General features: G+C 34.3%; 1 protein-coding gene across 2 annotated transcripts in view; it reads right to left on the reverse strand.

Moving 5' to 3' along the window:
- The window catches only part of LOC126971707 (fibroblast growth factor receptor homolog 1-like), a 113434-nt gene that overhangs the window by 10661 nt on the left and 80986 nt on the right, over positions 1-21787 (reverse strand). The window contains exons 3-8 of one of the 2 annotated variants that reach the window (XM_050818108.1): positions 10241-10397; positions 7837-7964; positions 3946-4227; positions 3361-3552; positions 1360-1577; positions 585-720 (exon numbers count right to left, since the gene is read on the reverse strand). In XM_050818108.1, the coding sequence (XP_050674065.1) occupies positions 585-720; positions 1360-1577; positions 3361-3552; positions 3946-4227; positions 7837-7964; positions 10241-10397 (1113 nt within the window). Of the gene's footprint in view, positions 1-584; positions 721-1359; positions 1578-2584; positions 2788-3360; positions 3553-3945; positions 4228-7836; positions 7965-10240; positions 10398-21787 lie in introns of both variants that reach the window. The other variant, XM_050818109.1, reaches the window with a different exon arrangement.

Here is a 21787-nt window from a genome sequence, read left to right on the forward strand (position 1 = left end):
CAAACAGCTCTTCGGAAGGCTCCCCGTGATAGACGCCGTAGATAAAAAATCGATGTCTATGTATAAATACACTTACATTTATACTGTAGGTAATACGCACTTCTAGAGGAGGAAATAAATATAGGATTTACTTGCCTTCGGATTTTCCGATACTAGGCGATGCATTTACAGGACTTTTGTCAAAGAACGGTAATACGAGAAATGATTTCTTATGCGGTTAACGCGCAAAAATTGAGTCTCCTGGGAGATAAACTGAACAAGGTTTATTTCCCAATAATATTAAAATAAGCAGTTGTACAATACATGTAGTATTGGAAAGTGATAATAATAATACCATAACTAAATGTCATGCGATAATTAATGAGTTTATTTTTGACATTAAGTTTACTTTCACCTGAGGCTGAAACTTACACTGTAACATTCATAGCTCTTGTTCATTTGTCACTCATTAAACCATCCATCATATCGAACATTCAAAACTTTATGTATAATTAAATCATTTAGAGCTTAACTATCATTGAAAGCACGATTAAAATTTTCAATAAAAACATGAACATTAACAATTTCTATTATAGCTAACTTACAGTCAACGACAGTAAGGTATCCTTTAGCGGTTGTATTTCCCAGGGTATTCAGTGCCACACACACATACCAACCCTCGTCCTCTTTCGTCACGTTGTATATTGTTAACTGTTCTGGCTTGTCTTCAGGATTTTCACTCTGTAAATACATAATAGTTTAAAGACACTAAATATATTAATAATGTAAGAAAACATGCAACATCAACAATACCAATGAAAACATGGAAATTAATATAAGAGTCCATTTTGTTTTGGGTAGCTTATTTCAAAAATTACTGTAATTAACATAAGATAGAAAGCTAAGACTAAGAAGAAAGAAATAGAAAAAAACAGTAAACGGATAACATTTACAATAATAAATGGGAGCGCTTTATTTTGTATTTAATACAAAAAGCAAAGAAAAGCAAATTTAGTTTTAAGATACTAAAGAGGCAATTGTTTGAAAATAGTTCATGCGGAAGATACATTCCACGCAATTTACAATGATACAAACTTATGCAAAGAAAAATCTATTCTAAATATACGTTTAGAGAAATATTATTTAAATCCATTTTAATTCTGTTAAATCTCTCCTTTTAACAAAGAACCTCATTAAATACATATATAAGAAAAATTTTGATTACTGCAATTTTGAAGTCGATAAGAAAATGCCTATGTTAAATGCGTTATAAAGGCATGCATGATCTGTAAACATATGAGATACGACGTCAAAGACCAAAGCATGCTAAAGCATGCCAACAAGCAACATAAAGCCCACACGTTAATAACAAACCCTCACCACAACGATTTTAGTAACGTCTTTATAAACCACGGACTCTTTACTCGACGCGTCAATTGTGGACTCATTATAGACATTCTCGTGTTTGTTGAAATACATCCAATAAACTGAAGGATGTAAGTCAGATAGGAATTCGCAGCTAAACTTTGCTGTTTGGCCAACGAGTTTCGTCTGGTTAACAGCGGCTTGAGTTAGCACTGGCTTTGCGTATAAACGCTCTATGGACAAATACATCCTATTAATTATTAATGCATTTTACACCTAGCATGTGACTCGTATCGGCAGAACTAATGAAGCGATCTGTTTTTACATCAACTTACGCTTCACTGGGCAAATTTTTCAAAGGAAATAAATTAAATTTTATTCATCTTATTACAAATACAATAAAAAAATAAGTAGCCAAAAACCATCTAAGATAAATTTGCATCGAATGGTGGTAGTTTCATGTCGATACGATCAGTGGTTTAGGCTTGAAAGAGCCTCAAACAAAGACCATTTTCATTATAATATATATAGATAAATAGAAGATAATCAGATTCGTAGATTTTACAGTTATGAGATAATAAACCCATACACAATCAGTTTCTATACAAGTAAGGATTCTAGAAAGTTAGATTAACCTTTAACCTGGGAAAACAAATGTGTTGTCATGAACCATCACCGAGACCTTCACCAATTACCGTACTATGTTCGATGGACTTTCATTGTGAGGAAATAATGAGTTAACTTAAAGAAAGTGAATTAATGGGCTGTTTATTGTGATTCTTAGTATAATAGTTCTACAATACGATCTGCAGTGGCGGATTTACAGATTTACTGCCTGTTTATATGTTGCTTTTCATGTGCAAGATTATCTTTAAATTTTCAATTTTATCCAATTCTTTCGTCCATTATCGCATGTTGAATTTTAGGCGGTAACGGAGTAGGGGTGAAGTTGAATCATTAATTTCAGCTATTGCTTTCAATTCAGGTTGGTAGATTAGTCTAAGGCTGTCCATTACTGATGTACATATTATTTAAAAACTTAAGGATGATCAAATTGCGAAATCTGGGCGACTTTATGGAGCTTAGGTACAATCTGTCTTAGAAAGATAATCCAAAAATTCCCGCTTTTAAATTCTACGTTCCTCAAACTGGTAATACTATTAGTAAATCCGCCACTGTCAATTTGTATTGACCTCCCACCGATAGTAATAGTACCTCCACCTATATCAAAAACAAAGACCTCTATAACTTCTCCGACTGGAATTGGCGCATCGCTTGGTCCGACCTCGCCGTCTTTTATGGAGTAATTAGATGGTCTTATCCAGTACAAATATGGTTCAAGATCAGAAACTGGTGGGCATATGAGCTGTACTGTATCGTTAACAAGCACTGTGATATTTCCTGGATATCCCTCTTTGATGTATGGCTTTGAAGGGTACCGTTCTACGAGAACGCAAATCGTTAAGTTACAAAATGTAAGCATTATTATATTTTAAATTAAACTTTATACCTTAAAACTTCTCATAGTCTTAAATAATTTCTGTAAAAATAATTGCTCGGCGGTAAAGTTTACTTAGTGAGCAAAAAATTCATCAAATGTTCATCATTATTTTCATATAATTTTAGTTGATGTAATAAATTAATGTGAAGATTCACAGTTGTAGGATTCAATGATAAACTTATTAAGTGACATAGTTTTGCCACTGTTTCTATAGAAAACATTTGCTTGCTTATTGATTATAAAAGGCTCTTGCACTGTTGTACTGTTTAGATTTGCAAGAGCGACATCTCAAATCAATTTCCTAATATGCAATTATTGAGCAGGTTATCGACTGTAAAATAGATCTTGTAGATGGAGCCACAGCCCGCGAGTTGAACAAGACATACCAAAATTTCGGTCAATGCTTCACTCGGACGGTTGGCTCTGTTGGTAAGAGCGCTCGGACGGAGCCCGGGACTTTTGGTACATATTATTATTGGTTATGAATTAAAAATAACAAACTGTTAAAGGCTTACCTTGTATATGCAAAATATAAGTGTGTTGAACACATCCTAGATCATTGCAAACTTTGCAGGTATAGTTCCCATTATCAGCTTTTGTAAGTTCGTCTAAAGCCATAGACCACTTTCCATAAGATGGCTTAAAGTAACTTCTGGATATCGGCGTCCCATTATTTTTATACCACGTTATGTTTGGCATGGGGTTACCTGTAAAGTTTACGACGCAATAAAGTATTTATATCTACAGCTGTTCAAGCTCGCAGCTTCGTAATAATATCGGTGTTATGTTTACAAGCGAATATGTTTTCTAGAAAATATATCTTTTGATGTTCATGAAATTATTTCTTTTTGTTTCTGTGTATTCTGTAAGTGTTCACATTATAACAATACTAATAAAATATCATTCTTTCATATTAATATACTGAAATTATACAGAAAGGGCTAATTAGGAGATGAATGATGATATTTTTTTAATTTCTTCAAGAAAAACTGAATGAATGTAACAGTACATTTTTAAGGCTATTTCATTTAATATTTGTTATTTTTCTGTTATCTTTTTTTTATGGTTTAATTTTTTCTTAAGCAAAAAGTGTATATTACCTTCAGCGGCACATTTGAACCTAATTGAACTTCCAGCCGGTTTCATTTCCATGTTGAACATCTTTAGCGGATGTTTGAATTTCGGTGCATATTTCGATTTAGTATCATCAACGTGTCCATAATTCAGATGATCTTTTTCACTCCTCTCATCAGGATCATCATCTTTGATATCATATTTAGGGTCAGTGGAGTTTTCTTCTATCGTATTGTTATCAACTAATTGGGCTGCATGCTGAGAGAGAATTTCTGGCATTAATTGGTGAACATCATCAGCCTGGTATTCTGTAAAGAAAAATATTAAACAGATTGTAATGAATTTCGCGACAATAGAATAGATTGTAAGTCTTGTGTGTGGTGTTGTTTCAAGAATTATCTAAGTTGTAGGAAATATAAGAGTCATTATTATGCTCTGTTCATCGCTTCAGTTTGTACTTTTACTAGGAACAGAAGGTAGTTCACTACACCTTCGGAATTTATTAATTTAACATCCCAACAGTATGTACTAGATAGAACCTATTAGTTAGTGATGAGCTCAATGCTCTATAGGCTCAATCACTCGACCAATGAATCAAAGATGTTTATTTATTCAGGTACACTAATAGTTGTAAAAACTCAAAATTTTAGCAATACAGTTTTAAATTACACAACATACCTTAACTATATTAAATAATGACTTTTTGTTATGCCTACCTATTATCATAACACTAAAAGTTTATAAAATTGCTAATAGTGGGAGTTCTAGTATAATTAGTGATAGAAAACGTAAAAAAGAAAATAAATGAAAAGATAGAGAATACAATAAAAAGATAACAAATGAAATAGCTTTTGTTGGGAAATAATACTGTCATTATAAATCCTGCAGAGTACAATTTGCTAACATTTCATATCATCATTTCAGCCGGAAGACGTCCTCTGCCGGACAAAGGCCTCCCCCAAAGATCTCCACGTCGATCGGTCCTGCGCTGCCCTCATCCAACGTATTCCGGCGATCTTCACCAGATCTTCGGTCCATCTTGTGGGGGGCCTACCAACACTGCATGTTCTAGTACGTGGTCGCCATTCGAGGACTTTTCTGCCCCACCGCCCATCTGTCCGTCGTACTATGTGCCCTGCCCACTGCCACTTCACTTTCGCAATCATTTGGGCTATGTCAGTGATAGTCACATTTCATATACACTGGCCTTCAAAAGTAAGTATCACACTTTTAAAATTGGGATAACGTTTTAAGTTCACAAGATATACTTTCGAAATAAAAAGGACTCCAAAGAGAATTTAATTTTGAACATAAAAACTTTATAGTCGGTAAACTTCTTTTAAGAATTGGCTGAAAAAAAACTTCAAAAACAAAACCATTCCTTTTTCAAAGTGGACGTTTCCGAATTACAATTTTACTATTCACATTTTTCTTTCTGTTTTAAATTTTTTTCAAGATCGATGGGTCTTGTTTTAAAAATTTATGCTCAAAAGCACATAACATTTATTTATCATGCCTCTTTCAGTTGAAGAATGTGCTAGGATCACGGCTTTTCTGGAACTAGGCATCAGTATGCGTCGCACTGCAAGATTGGTGGGTGTGACGGTACGAACGGTCCAGAAGCTAAAGCGAAGGTACGAAGAGACTGGATACCATCTGAGGAGACCTCGTAATGGCAGACCCAGGTGTACCAGTTCCCAAGAAGATCGTTATATTATTTCCACTGTGTTAATAAATCGCCACCAAAATGCAGTTGAAGTCCAGCAACAGCTACTTCAGACCCGGAGGGACTACATTAGTGACAGTACAGTGAGAAGAAGACTTGCTGAAGCAAATTTGAAACCCCGAAGACCAGCGAGTGGCCCAAAACTCGAGAGACAGCATCGAGTAGCGAGACTGCGATACGCCCGTGAACACATGCAGTGGGATGAAGAAGAATGGTCAAGAATTTTGTTTGCAGATGAGTCTCGATTCTCCCTTTACACTTCTGGTGGAAGGCGAAGTGTTTACAGGCGACCTGGTGAGCGATACCTTCAAGCCTGCATCTCAGAAAGAGTCCAATACGGTGGAGGCAGTGTACATGTATGGGCTAACATATCTTCAGAAGGTCGCACAGAGCTAGTAGCCATAGGAAATGGCACCCTCACTGGGCAAAGATATGCTCAAGAGATTCTCAATGAGTATGCAGGGCCGTATTTAGCAAATATGGGTGATGGATCGATGCTGATGCATGATAATGCCCGGCCACACACGGCTCATATCGAACAAGAGTATATTCAGGAGGTCGGTATCAGCGTGATGGCTTGGCCATCAAGAAGTCCTGATCTCAACCCGATTGAACACGCCTGGGATGAGCTTGGGAGGCTAGTCAGAAATCGCAGACCACCACCTACTACCCTCAGGGCACTAAAGCAGGCCCTCGTAGAAGAATGGGAGAATATTCCCCAACATCGGCTCCGAAACCTAGTGTTCAGTATGCCAAACCGGCTCGAAGCTGGAATCACAGCTCGAGGAGGCAATATCAGTTATTAAAAATTAAATAACATGTAATACATTTTAGTTGAATTTTTTATACTAAACTAAAAATGTCTATTTTCATTGTTTTATCTTTTCTAAGTTAAAAATGTTACTAATGTATAGTTTTAGTTCCTAAGAATTAAAGCCTATAAAATTTGCAACAAAACGTTTTTAATTTGAAATCTCTACCTTCTATTGTTAAGAAAAAAAATTAATTTGAAAAGTGTGATACTTACTTTTGCAGGCCAGTGTATGTACTTTCTTTCAAAATCCTTATGGGAATTATAAAAGGTATGTCCCTTTCGTGTACGAGCTAAAACTTATCATAGATTCGCCTAGACTCTATACAGTTCGAAAATAGCTATAAAAATCTCAACCGCATATTTAAATTCTTATGAAGGCAATTATTAGTAATGATTGTTAAATGGAAATGCAAATCATAAGCTAACAAGTCCAGATTGCAATAATTATTGTCACTGTTGCCAACTTTATGCGCTCAGTTATTTTCATATGATAATTAATTGGCATCTTTATTTGCCGGCCAGATGTGTAAACATAGCTTACTGAACAGTTTAATATTTTAGTTGATAATATTCATTATTTCGTACTTGTGTTTCTGCCAAGTTATTGATTGATAATTCCCTGTATCGTGTTTGTAACTATTTATGTTTTGTCCATTCATGACATGTTTTTGTTTCATGAATATTTGTTACTTATCATATTTTATGTATGTGTAGATAATATTTAATACATTTAGATAGAGCCCCTTGCTGTTAGACATCGCATGAAAACAAGCCAGGTTTATCAGTTAACTGTGCGTGACAAAGTACATCTTACACTTGCGATACGTATGTCACTTTGTATTAGCGTTTGTGAATTGTTGAAAATAGAGGTTAACAGTTAGCCGCTATTTTTTTCGACGTTTTCACAGCTGCCACAGCATATGTAGACTAATAAATGATCTTAGGGGATATATAATAAACTATCTCCATCAGAATTTATGTATTGCAAGAACAATCAAATTTTAATTAATATTTATTCAAACAAAACAAATCTTATAACTATATTTCCAATACTATGACTAAATAAAATTAAAACTATCATTACGTGGAAGCGTACCATGAATACTGGCAGCATTTCCGCGTTGGATAGCTAGGCTGCTCCGTTGACCGAAATAGCTGCCAGCGCTTGGGTTTCCAGTTGCCTTATTGAGGCGCGAAGATAGTATTTTGTACATTCTCCGCGCCTCTGGGCCCCACAAAGATGTAAGACTCACTGAGACCGATATATTTGCGACGCTTGCTGTCTTCAGCAGTCGAAGCAGCAGCTCCAGCACCAACTGACGTAACTTGGACATGAGAAGGAGGCAGAAAGTGTATATAATAAGTTGTAATTATTACCATCAATGTTATCTGGATATGGCTCAGGTCTATGTTTGATGGTGACACTGACTTCTCTAGAGTTGTCTTCCTCGTTTTGACAGGCGTACACTCCAGCAAAGTTAGGACGGAAACCTTTAATTCTCAAGCTGTAAAAAGAAAATTTTAATTGAGTATAGTTAATTAAGAACTGAATTGATTTAATGTTCGAATTATTATTCGGTCTTCAAGACTTTCAAATTCAGAATTTAAAATTGACTAATCCTAGGCAATCCCTAAACCTTAATAGTAATAATTATAGACTAAGAAACAATGAGAAGAAGACCGATTATATTAATTTGAAACAAACGCTTTTTACATTATTATATAGAAAAATCATAAACACATCAAATATTGTTCTAATATAATTAGTGTTTTTACAAATTCTAGTGGTACAAATGACATATATGGATGCTAAAAGAGAAGACGTGGGGGGAGATATACATAGCGTGGTTAGCGATCCTACCTAAGCCAGAGGTCCCGGGTTCGAATCCCGGTAGGTTTAGCATTATATGATGAATGTTTGTTTCCGAGTCATGGATGTTTAAATGTATTTATGTATGTTTATGTAAGTATATTGTATTAAATATATCGTTGTCTTCCAACCCAAAACACAGGCTATATATTATTTGGGGCAAAATAATTTATGTAAAAAGTGTGTCAATATTATTATTATATTATTACTAATGGACCCGACAGACGTTGTCCTGTACACACATCTTAAATTTCAAGATTCGGTCCAGTCGTTAGGAGTTCACTAACATACACATGAGCAAGAGAATTATATTATATGGACGGAATTGAGAATCTAAACCAATCTCAAATTCACTGGAACACACAAAAAATCATCAAAATCGGTCCAGCCCTTTAGGGGGTAGTTCAATTGTGAATCTAAACCATTCTCGAATCCACCTTAAGACACACAGAAAGTCTCATTAAAATCGGACCAGCCGTTTTGGAGGAGTTCAGTTACAACAGACGCACAAAAGAAATATATATACATATATTAAAATATACATGGAGAATGGAGAGAATTGACAGAAGAAGATAAAACAGAATCGTTACCCAAACTCATAAACAGTTGTAATATAGAGAAAAAAAGAAGAAAAAAAACGCATATACCTTTTATATATTTTCAATAGCAAAGCACTTACAAATATTCTAGGGCTTAATCCCATATTATCAACAAAAACTGTTCACACATTTCAGGCAAGTCTAATTTTAGTCGAAGCCCCTCAGATCTGATGATCGATTGAAAACACCGAGATCGACAGTATGTTTTCGATGGCATTTATTGAATCGACGCCAGTTGTATTATGATTTATCGTCTGTATTTTCAACACCGACATCCCAATGTGTAAATATTGATGAATTCAAACACGAATTATATTTAGTTCCGTTTCTAGAATTGGGTTTCATTGGTTTATGACTGCTGTTTTAGATTAGTTATGAATGGTGCAGAGGTTGCTGTTTTTGAAAATCATTAATAGAAAATTTTAATGAACATTTTTTCTGTTTTACCTCAATATGTTATGCATTAGCACATGTTCAAGAATCTGTGATAGGCGCCGTAGCTAATGAAATTACTGGGCAAATGAGACTTAACATCTTACGTCTTAAGGTGACGAGCGCAATTGTAGTGACGCTCAGATGTTTTGGGTATTTCAAGAATCCTGAGAGCACTTTATGTAATGGGCAGGGCCTATTAATTACCATTAACTGAACGTCTTGCTTATCTCGTCCTTTAGTTTCATAAAAAATTATAATATTAACACTAGAAACAAACATAAACTTGACTGCCTTATATTAATAAACGCTATGTAAGTTACTCCAAGTTCAAAATTACTTCTCCCTGTCATGTAATTCTGTAGCGACAAAGGTAAGTTATAGACAAAAAGTTTTAAATTTGGAATGATTTAACATCGCGTTTGTTAATTTTTTTTCACAGGCTATAACTACTCAGTAAAGTTGAGCCAATAAGTTTTTTGTTGGGCGATGTATATACATATATTATTATACAAATTCCAGAAAATTTACCAAAAATGTATGACGGAATTCAAAAGAATTGTCAAAAGACATTATGTGATAAAGGTCAGTATAACATAAATGTCCGATGGGGAGCGACCGTCCTTAGGCTATTTAAATTACAAACAATTTTATTGCAATGAAACTTCAGTTCCTTGCGCCCGTTCATCTCAGGCATAAATTTTCGAATGTATGGGTAGTGTTCATCGTTCCATAATTTATTGAAAATTCTATTTTGAGAAAAAATATTTTAACGTGAAACTTTTGGGTTTTGCAAAACTAAGATATATATAAGTACCTGCTATAAAAAGTGTAAATAAAATGTCATAAAATACAAATTATGTTGTAAACTTTGACTTACTATTGCCGCTGTTGAACCAATCGGTTTTTTGTCTGGGCGTCTAAAGGTTTCCCGTCGAAGAACCACCTCACACCTTGAACTTGGTTTCTGGGCTTGAGACCGCAGATAAGACGTATCCTCTCATTCGAGGCAGCTTCTATCACTGTGTAGGAGTCATCTGTAACAAAAAACATGTGTTAAATTACAAGACGCCATCCATGAACGCTATTGGTTGGTTAAGAAAGCTCATTAAAAATACATACTAATCCATTTTTGGCGTTTTTGAAGTTATACGTTTATTGTGCGCGTGAGGGAAAAATTATCAGAGTGAATTATTACGATGCGCGCGCACACCGTAACGCAAATTCGACACCCTGACGTTAGCTGGTCAACTTTTTTTTATGAAAATAAGGGACGAGACGAGCAGGACGTTCAGCTGATGGTAATTGATACGCCCTGCCCATAACAATGCAGTGCCGCTGAGGAATATTGAAAAACCCTCAAAAAATATAAAACCTCGAGATCAAATCAAAAAATATTTTATTTCGTAGGTAATGAAATGTATCTATGAAATAAAATATTTTTCGGAATATATAAATAAAAATACTCGGAAGGCAGAATTCTGATCGCCTCATAATATCTTATTCGATCTTGCAGGGAAGCTTCGAGCATAGCCCTCTCCATTGGCAAAACGCATTGATTTAAAACTTTCGCCTTGAGAAGTGGTATTTGGGACGAGAAGGTTTTACGGAGCTTCCCGGACTATCTATCACCTATCTCACACAATTCTTTTTGTTAACTTAAAGCAAAATACGCAGCACAAAACAGTTATGTTGCACATGTAGTAACTCAAATTTTAATGTCTTAAGTCTTAGCCCAGCCTGTTGCAATATATTTGCGATATTTTCGGCCTGTTTTATGAGTAATTAAGCCGAGTACTAATCTCTGTTAATATTTTATTACTCATTTTAACATAACGTTCTTTATATTTTGTTAAGTATTTCATTTATATTATTTTGAATTTAATTAATATATTTGTAGGTTAATTGAAGCTTTGAACGCAATAAAATGCTATAAGTTTTTATGTATATAGTTAAATTACGTAACCTTTTACCAAAATTCCTATTATATCGACAGCCCATATAGCCCAGTGGTTAGTGACCCTGCCTACTTACTGAACAAGAGGTCCCGGGTTCGAATTCCGGTAGGTGCATATATGTATATGATGACTGTGAATGGTTGTTTCCGAGTCCTTGTTGCTTGTATGTGTTTATATTTGTTTAAGTGTGTATATCGTATTTAATATATCATTGCCTTGCACGATAGTTTAAGTAAAAGTGTAGCAATCACCATATTAAAGATTTATTATTAAATTACAGTTAAGTACATCTGAATATTATGCTTTTAAATAAATATTATATTTATCAGATTTGTATGAAATCTGTTGCTTTTTGAGGGACGGGTCATTCCAAAGTATGACACTGCATATAGTTCAGAAATGCAAATTTGAACACCTTTACTGTAAAGAGAAATCAATCAGGAATTCATTTTTAACGATAAAATGATCTACCATTAAACGACCCCAATTGTTCGCCGATGACTGGCATAAATGAAATTTTAAGAAAAAAAAGAGTCTACAGTAATATTTTGTTTCATTTCATCGCAGTAAGGGTTAAGGAGTATTTCATGATGTCAATTTGCAACGAAGTGACAATGTTGCATTTCTTTGTTTTGAGAGTGGGCCGTCTCGAAACATTAACTGCCATAGTGATTTGTGGCTTGGAACAGTGATGTCGGTTGTTCGCCCAACGTCGATGAAATAAGCGAATACCAATATCTTTGTTCCCAGTTCGTTGCGCCAATAAACAACGCTGTTTTTACAAGTCATACGATGGAACAATTTACTTCACTTAGTTTAATTTTTTAATACTATTATTGAGATTTAAGCTCTGAAACGAAGCTGATACTTTTGATATGTAATCGTGTGTATTGTGACAAATTGTAATTCTTATGAAATGATATTTGTTACTTCCGTTATAAATATCATGAATACATTCTACATCTTAAATTTATAGTAGTCTCGATCTTTTTAATTATTTAAGTAGCCAAAACATATTTAATATTCATAATCTGCCAAGTACTCGATAATGCTATTTACATTAAAATATTCTATTCGTCTACTTTTAATCAGCATGAAAAAAAATACTCAAATTTAAAAATCCTTAACATAACATATATTTTTGTGAATCAACCGTTTTAACCGAAATCTTAGAAATCGTGTCTGAGGTAAGTTTTACAGTTTTAGCGGTAGATGATTGTAAAACTTTATACACTTATTACTTAGTGATGACTTGATGCATTACATATTTACAATACAAGCTAAATATAATTTACTTAATGTGACAAACAATTACAGGTGACTACCACATGCTTTGATACTTTTTAAATTTGAAAATTTGAATTTTCAAGTGACAATGACACAATTTTTAAAAGATTTTATTTAAATTTATGAAAATTTGTTTGATAAGGTTAAAACATGCACCCAGAATTAGGAAGAGATTTAATTTAGCAACTACGTTTAGTTCAGAATTGAAAAGAGTATTTAAAATAGTTTTACACTTTAATTTATGAGCTAAAAATAAAAATGAGTTAAAGGATAATAATTATAGTCAACTATAAGATATTATGTAAATAAAAGTTTTAAAATAATAATAAATAAATAAGAAAAAGTAGAAGAAGGGTAAGCAAAGTAATTCGTGAAACATGTCAATCAAAGCTTAAACTTATTAATATACTAAAATACGATTTCTATCTGGTACATTTAAAAATAAATTGTTGTTCTACTAGATTTCCCATCTCTAAACATCGACAATCAAGTGTCATCACTATTTCGTTTGCAAAGTTTAAGGTCGATTTAGTGGTTGCATGTGTTCAGCAGATGTAACGTGCCCCACTACCTAACGACTTTCTTAAATCGCAGACATTTTTGTTTTCAAAAACAATACTTTTTCGTCGGCTGGGCACATGTGATGACCGATGGTGGGTATTTTAAGATGTTTTTATAAAATCAGACTACAAAATTCACACAGAATAAATCATAGATTGTAGTTGTTTTCTTTGGACATCCTTTGAGAAATACTAATACGGAGATTAGTGACTGTTGAAAGCTTAGTTTCTAAAATAATCTTCATACCGAAATGCTCAAAGGTTTTTTATGTTGTTGTTTGGGTATTAATTAAGGCTAAAAATATTGGGCGGCGTGTTAAACGTTTACCAGTTAGCGGCTAGATTATGAGTATCACAACGGTGCCTTTTTCTGTCGTGATGTAGTAATGTGTAAGCATTATTGTGTTTCTGTCTCTGAAGGGCGCCGTAGCTAGTGAAATTACTGGGTAAATAAGACTTTTCAAGAATCCTGAGCGACACTTTAATTTTTTATGAAAATAAGGAACAAGATGAGCAGGACGTACAGCTGATGGTAATTGATACGCCCTGACCATTACAATGCAGCGCCGCTGAATCCGCAAGATGATTGAAAAACTCAAAAATTCTGAGCGGCACTACAACAGCGCTCGTCATAAGATCTAGATAAATCTCATTTGCGCAGTAATTTCACTAGCTACGGCGCACTACAGCCCGAAACACAGTAATGCTTCAACATTACTGCTTCACGGCAGAGATCGACGCCATTGTGGTACCGATAATCTAGCCGGCATCCGGAGCAAAGGAGCCTCCCACTGGTGAACTGGCTCTGCTTTGTAATGGGCAGAGCGTATCAATTACCATCAGCTGAACGTCCTGCTCGTCTCGTCCCTTATTGTCATAAAAAAAATGTTAGTACATTTTTATATTTATTAATCCTATGTATTATCTGACGTTAATACAGTAATTTGAGCATTTGTTGAGTTTTTTGTGGATTCTCAAAATATTGTGATGTTTTCCGAAATTGTAATAATAAAACTGTACTATTAGAAGTATAATGTACTATATTTCGTAGATAATGAACCAGTCACTCGTCTAATCTATTGTCTATGCTCAGATCAAAAGACACCAATATTATAAAATCTCTATATAATTTGACAGCCAAATGTAATAACGGACATGATGATTTATTTTTTACTTGTTTATTTGTCTCCAGTGTGGCCTCATTGTATAAGTGTAACCATAATTATACATTGATTGTATTCAAATAATCCAAACTGAAGAGTAAAGAGTGTGGAACAAAAGAAGGTTTGTTAAAAGGCTCGAGCAATGATGTTCTATAGGAACATATAAAGATATTAAGTTTGTTGCACCATTTTACATATCATATTGTAATTGAAATGATTTGTAAGGAAATGTAAATCTTGATATAAAAGAGTTGCAATGAGTTTCTTGCTTCTTCTTCTCATTAGCTCAACCCTTTACAAAGTAGCGGTAGATTCAATAAGAAAAAAAATTATTGACATTCATAAGTGTCTTTTCCGTGACCTACATGAATTAAGTGATTTTGATTTGATTTGAAATATATCATTCTCAGTATGAAAAATATTTCACCAGGACACCATGGTTGTGGAAACAGTTTATACGTTAAATATTTAATAAAAAGTAATAAAGAATAAACTGTATAAATATAAATTATCGTATATTGGAGGCACACATTGACAAATAAAACGGCTTACTTATTATAGTCTTTACGCTAGTAGATATTCTATTATCATATTATCCATTTCTGCTATAGTTGCCTCTTAAATCATACATCACATATTTATCTAAGTAAATGCAAGCTTCCATTATTTATATCAGTGGAGTATGGGTTTTTGATTGTTTGGTCTATGTCCAAGTGCGTGGGTGTTAGCTGTCTGTTGGACTATTATGGTGCGTACAGATTTGTGAAATGTAACATGTAATGTATCATGCAATGTAAGCATTCATCGTGCACATCATGCAATGTATCATGAAAGGTAAACACACTTTGTAACAATTAAGAGCTAACTTAAGAGCATTTGATATCTCAAACACAGGGAAAGTTAGTTAGGAGTTAGAGCTCAGCCATGTACTAATAGATTGTTGTCTTAATGTAGACTACATAGCTACTCTCCAGCAAAATAGCTATTCTGTGGAATAAGGCACCAGCTTTTGTGTCTGTTTTACATAAACCTACTGTCTGTATATGCCCAGTTTATTTAAGAAGTCCTAGCAATAACAATTTCGTACCTGCTTGTTTAGATGCATTTATCAAACTTAAGTACGTAGACTTTTTTTTAATGTTTGTACCTAAAGGTAGTGATGTATAATGTTATGTAGCAGGTAGTATGAGTATGTTGTAACTTGTACATGGTTTTTTTTTGGAGTTTTCTTTGGAGAAAAAAAAAATATTTGTATTTACGAAAGTTACAATGATACAATATTTCATCTAACGTTTCACCAGTCTGTACGCACGTTTAGATTACCTAATACCAATGAGATATTTTTTCTCATTTCGAGTATAATTGATTGTCTGAACAAATTGGTGTGTTTGATTGATTTTAGGTATTCGTTGTCAGATTTTTATAATGGCATTTAGTAAAATAGGGTGTTTGTGTTACTGTAAATTTAATTAATATATTCCGATTCTTTCTTACTTATTAATAGTAGCCCTACAGGAAACCCAAGCGCTAGCAGCTATTTCGGTGAACGGATCAGCCTAGCTATCCAACGCGGAAACGCTGCCAGTATTCTTGGTAAGCTTACCAGTAATGATAGTTTTAATTTAAATGCGATCATAGTATAGTAAATATAGTTATAAGATTAGATTTGTTTGAATAAATGACTTTATAAACAATCATATTATATCTCTCATCATTGAGACGGCGTTCGTAAGACATGTTTTTTTTTCGATTGTTTTTTTCTCCAACATACGTTGCAAATCAGACTACCAAGAAAAACTCTTTTCATTTTTCGGGTTAATGCATTTTTTATCTTGATATATATAAAACCAGTGTCCTGGTGTTTGTGGAAACAAACACTGGAAAGTGAACTCTTAAACTAATGAACGGATTTTAAAGGGGATTACTTCATGAAGTGCAGTTTAGGCCAGCTTGAGAGATAGGATAGTTATTATATCGATTTGGAACTCATATTTATTTTTATATCCAATATTTGTTTTGTATGGATATATTTTCTATGAGAGAATTTATTGACCCACACTTTGACAGCTCTGCTGTGATACATTTTGCATCATCATCAGCCGAAAGATGTCCACTGCTGGAGAAAGGCCTCCCCCAAAGATTTCCACGACGATCAGTCCTGCGATGCCCTCATCCAACGTAATCCCGCGATCTTGATCAGATCGTCGCTCCATCTTGCGGGGAGCCTACCAAAACTACGTCTTCTGGTACGTGGTCACTATTCGAGGACTTTACTGCCCCAACGGCTATCTGTCCGTCGGACTATGTGCCCTGCTCACTGCCACTTCAGGTTCAGCATTCATTTGGACTATGTCGGCAAGTTTGGTTCTCCATCTCCATTATTGGTTAACTATCAGGTATTATAACTTTATGCCAAGTTTATTTGTAAGGCCGTTATATTTTTGTTCTTGTATAATAAGCAGACAATGTCGTGGGAAAATAATACTTATTAATAATTAATTACATACATGCGGCCTGTAGACGCTCAATTTGTTAAAATCTCGTAGAGAGTCTAATAATAACCTCAATTCTTTGCCAAGTTTTCAATTATCATACTCGACTGAATTTATGTAAATATTATAATTATTGCCTCCATTAAAAAATAATATTAGATATGAAATAATGCCAAATCGAAATAGTACTGATACATTATTACATGGCTTAAGTATATTTCAAAGTTATCACTGAACTCTTCACAATGACTTATAATATACTATCGAATACAAACGTCTAGAAACATCTCTAACAGATATACATCAAGATAGAAAAGGAAAGCGAATCTGTAGTTACTGTAACCGATTTTGATTGAAAAGTCGTAAAAAGTCAGCCACGTTTTATATTAGCATCTGGTATTTGAATATTAAATCCATACACTTACAAAGAACATCTGTTACAGTTAAATAGTAAATTTGAAAAGAAAGCGAAACCAGTAACACTGTAACCAATTTTACTTGTAACCAACTGACATAGACTATATTTTAGTTTGAGATTAATATCTACTTTGGAACCTATAGAATGCATTGATAAATATTTTAAAAAAAGCCTTGTATGTAATTACAGTCCCTTGATTTCTGCTGCCACACTAATTTCTGCTCTATAATAAACTTAACGTGTTTCTGTTGTTTTTGCGAAAAAGTAGGGCAAACGAGCGTACGGGTCATATGGTGTACGCATTTTGAAGGTACCCATGTCATATTTAGTGAGAAACGGAAGAAAACGAGAAGAAGCGACCCGGTTTGATTACAGCGCATAAAACCGTAATTGGTCTTTGATAGAATTAAGAAATAGGTATTCTCAACCCATTATAAATACAATACAATAAGTTGACCAGATTGAAGTTCGTTTCCCCTATTGGCGACCAGGTACAGTAAGCCATAGTGTTGGTAGGGAGACAAGACTGGACCGATGGCGACGAGCTGGTCAAGATCGCCGGAATGGGCTAGATGAGGGCAGCGCAGGACCGATCTATGGGGGAGGCCTTTGTCCAGCAGTGATGAACAGGTTGGATGAGGGAAGCGCAGGACCGATCGTCACGGCAATCTTTGGTGGAGGCCTTTCTCAAGCAGTGGACGTCATCTGGCTGATATGATGATACTGATGATATTTTTATATATAATGTTGTTATTTTCCTAAGACTCCGCCTCAAACAAAATGTTCCAACTAATCCACGCGATATATTTTGATAAACGTTTTCAGTGTTATTTATTAGCTATTTTCTGGCGGAGAGTTTCTTTAAGTGGAGATGTGTATGATTTAGTGCCGATTTATATAAAATCGCTGGAAATCTGAGAGGATGGGAGAATAATGATTGCGTTGATTATTTATGATAGGGGCTTGTTGTTAAATGGTTTGAGTTTCGTAATCATTGTGTTTGATCTTCTACTTGGCTGGATTATTCTCTCGAACAATGGGCGAAAACACAAGCTAAATATTTGTAACATTAAATAAAACGACTTAGTTTGAGAAAATTGGGGAAACATCATTTCGTCAGACGTTTCGTTTACCAGAGGCTCCTTTGCACATGTATATGCAAAGTACACAAAGTACACGCTTATGTCTCAAGGTGACGAGCGCAATTGTAGTGCCGATCAGAATTTTTGGGTTTTTCAAGAGTACTGTGACAATTACCATCAGCTGAACGTGTTGATCGTCTCGTCCCTTATTTTCTTAAAATATAAAAACAAAACTAGCTCGCTGGCTCGGCCACGTAGAACGCATGGGAGAAGATCGTGGAGTGGAAAGGCTTACTTGGGACTTGTAGATGGCCGACGCCCAGTGGGTCGCCCTAAGTACAGGTGGAAAGACCGAGTGAACGATTTTTTTAGTTTTTCAAGAATCCTTAGCGGGACTGCATTGTAACGGGCAGGGCGTATTATTACCGTCAGCTGAACGTCATGCACGTGTCGTCCCTTTTATTTTCTTAAAAAAAATAATCACATGGTTAAAACTGAGGCAGGACCATACCCTGACTGTCTTATAGATACAGAATATACCGTACGAGACTTAAAGTGTATTGAGTAACCATGACAGTTTAGTCTAAGAAGGTTATTAATAACATGTTATGCATCAACTGAACTATTACACCCTCAAGAGAGGCGTATCAGTGTCGTCTAAAATGATACCACGGCTAAACAACTTCGGTTTGCAGTTAATAAGCAATATTTAAAACAATTTGAACCTTATGCGTATGTTAATTAGATGACGTCTTTCCCAGAGTTGTCTTGTAATGCAAAGGGTGTCATGTGGCAATGTCAGTTTTGGCATGAGATTTAGGAATACCGTCATTTCCGGTTCAAGTGACATTGTAATTTGTAGTAAGTATTGCTAAAGTTTATGAATTAATAATTTTCTGATAGATTATTTTTGTTCTGGGGATATTTTCTGTACTACTGGAAAAATTAGACTTGACATCTTATGACTCAAGGTGACGGGCGCAATTTAGTGCCGCTCAGAATTTCTGAGTTTTTCAAGAATCCTGAACGGAACTCCATTGTAATGGGCAGGGCGTATCAATTACCATCAGCTGAACGTCTTGATCGTCTTGTTCCTTATGCATTTAAAAAAAAGGTTTAATAAGGCTATTTCTAAATCAACAAAATAGATGAATTGATGCACGTTATATCCAAATTACATTAAATACCTTTTAAATTGACTTCTCTGTATAAACTATATCGCTGAACTTTTTGTTTTTGCCAATTTATATGTATATAGACTGGCTGTTACCAGCGACTTCGTTCGCATTTACTAGTATAACCATATAAGTTGGTATTCCAGTACTGCCATATCCAAACATACAAAACAATAAGAAAAAAATTAAATAATACCTACTAGTACTAATATACCTGAGATATTGTTTTCTGTATAAAATAAAATCGAGACGAATCTACTCATAAAACAAAGTATTGTAACACTTTTGCTACGTATTCGACATCATCCAAAAATGACGGAGATAATACTAAAATGGAGTCCAAAAGACTGGCCGAGTTCAGAAAGAAACTAAGAGAGACTACACCAATTGAAGATTTAGGTCAAGGTTAGAACAAGTAGAACTTAAATCAACAAAAGATGAAGCTTTACCATCTTGGCCAAATGATACAAATCCTAACACTGGAGAAGTTGGAGGGCCCAGAGATCCAGAGCCAACTAGATATGGAGACTGGGAAAGAAAAGGCCGGGTTTCTGATTTCTAAATTAAAATGCTTCAAATATAATTAATGATTTTGTTAGAGATTGTACAAAACAATCGTAATTATAATATCTCTTATCGCAGCGTTCCTAAGAAAATTTCGTTTAATTATTTTATCGCCGTCTAAAATCTTTTAATTTTTCGGGTTTATATATAGTCTATGTCCTATGTCCTATGATATTCACAAATAATGTAGCTCTCTACTGGTAACAGAATTGCCAAAATAGGTTCTGTAATCTCTCTTTGTTATCACTACATACTATATTATAATTTATTAAAGAAAGTGCTCCGCGCGTCTGTCTGTCTGTCTGTTCGCCATAAAATCTAAAACTACTGCACCTATCTTCACGCTGTTCACCAATGGATAGCGTGGTTCTCAAGGAAGGTGTTAGTATATAACTTGTTAAGTTTTTTATACAGTATTTTGTTGAAGATGTCGGAAAAATAAACCGTCTGGGAGCTTTGAACGAAAACGCTGTTTACCTTATGTCTATGTCTTAGGTCTACAAAAAAGCCCGCAGTGGCATAATTATGTCTATCTCTTAAGGATAACATACTATATACATTTTAATATTTTCTAAAATTGACAATGTAAAAGCTGTTTGCACAAATACGATGTTAATTCTTATTATTTTCTATTGGGAGAACAGCGTCACTGTCGAACACTGTCAGGTCAAATCGTACAGATAACCATCTCAGGAAATAGTAAAATTTATTATTTCCCGAAGAAATGACGCAGCTACTATTCTTAGTAAGCATCTGTCAGAAGCATATTTCATATTTATTCCCGACAACAATGCAATAGCAGAGCATATGAAAAATCATTGAATTATCAAAGTTGGTTTCACTTCAAACGGTTTATAGTTAGGAAGTGGCGTATGATATTAGTAGAGAACTTTTATTTTTAATCACCGCGTTGCTAGCGCGAGCGGAATACAAAATAAAATGGAATTATTAAAAAGGCGACAACGACACATCCGTTTCCTCTCCACGGATTTCGGTTACGTTTCGGCATTTGAATTTTAAAATATTTTGTAGCTTGTTTCTTGACAAATACGTTGCCTGTTTATAGATCGGTTTAATTTTACTTACTCACACACACTCTTACTACTTAACAGATTTCAATGTCGATTACTTCATGGAGTGCAATTTAGTCCAACTTGAGAGATAGGATAGTTTTTATTTCGATTTGGGACCCATAATTATTTTTATTTCCAATATTTGTTTTGTATGGACATATTTTATTTAATTATAACGACAGGCGGCATATTTTACGAAATTATTCTTGATGTTATAAAATATTATTGAAAAATTCATAAAAATAGTAATTTATTTATTATGTACAGAACAACGTCTGTCAGGTCAGCTATTTGGTATTTAAAGAAATTGCAGTAGTTAACAATATACTATTCTTGTTCACAGTGCATTCTTGAGTGCACTCACTATACATATCTTTTTGTTAATTATATTATTATACTCACCTCATTTTATGAATATTTACTTATAAATTATAACAACAGACTGTAAGGAAAATAATGATTTTTTTACCTTAATTACTTTGCAAAGCCAATAATGAATTGTTTTTAATAACGGAAATAAAACTGAAAATAAAATTTTATGAACGATGCGGGTCTCACAGTCTGAGAGTTGAACAAAACATACAAGATCTAACAACGTTACGTCACATTTTGTTTTCACGTTTTTTTCTGTAATTAATCCCAGAAGTTAGGGTTA

This window comes from Leptidea sinapis, chromosome 2 (genome assembly GCF_905404315.1).
Source record: "Leptidea sinapis chromosome 2, ilLepSina1.1, whole genome shotgun sequence".
Taxonomy (NCBI): Eukaryota; Metazoa; Arthropoda; class Insecta; order Lepidoptera; family Pieridae; genus Leptidea; species Leptidea sinapis.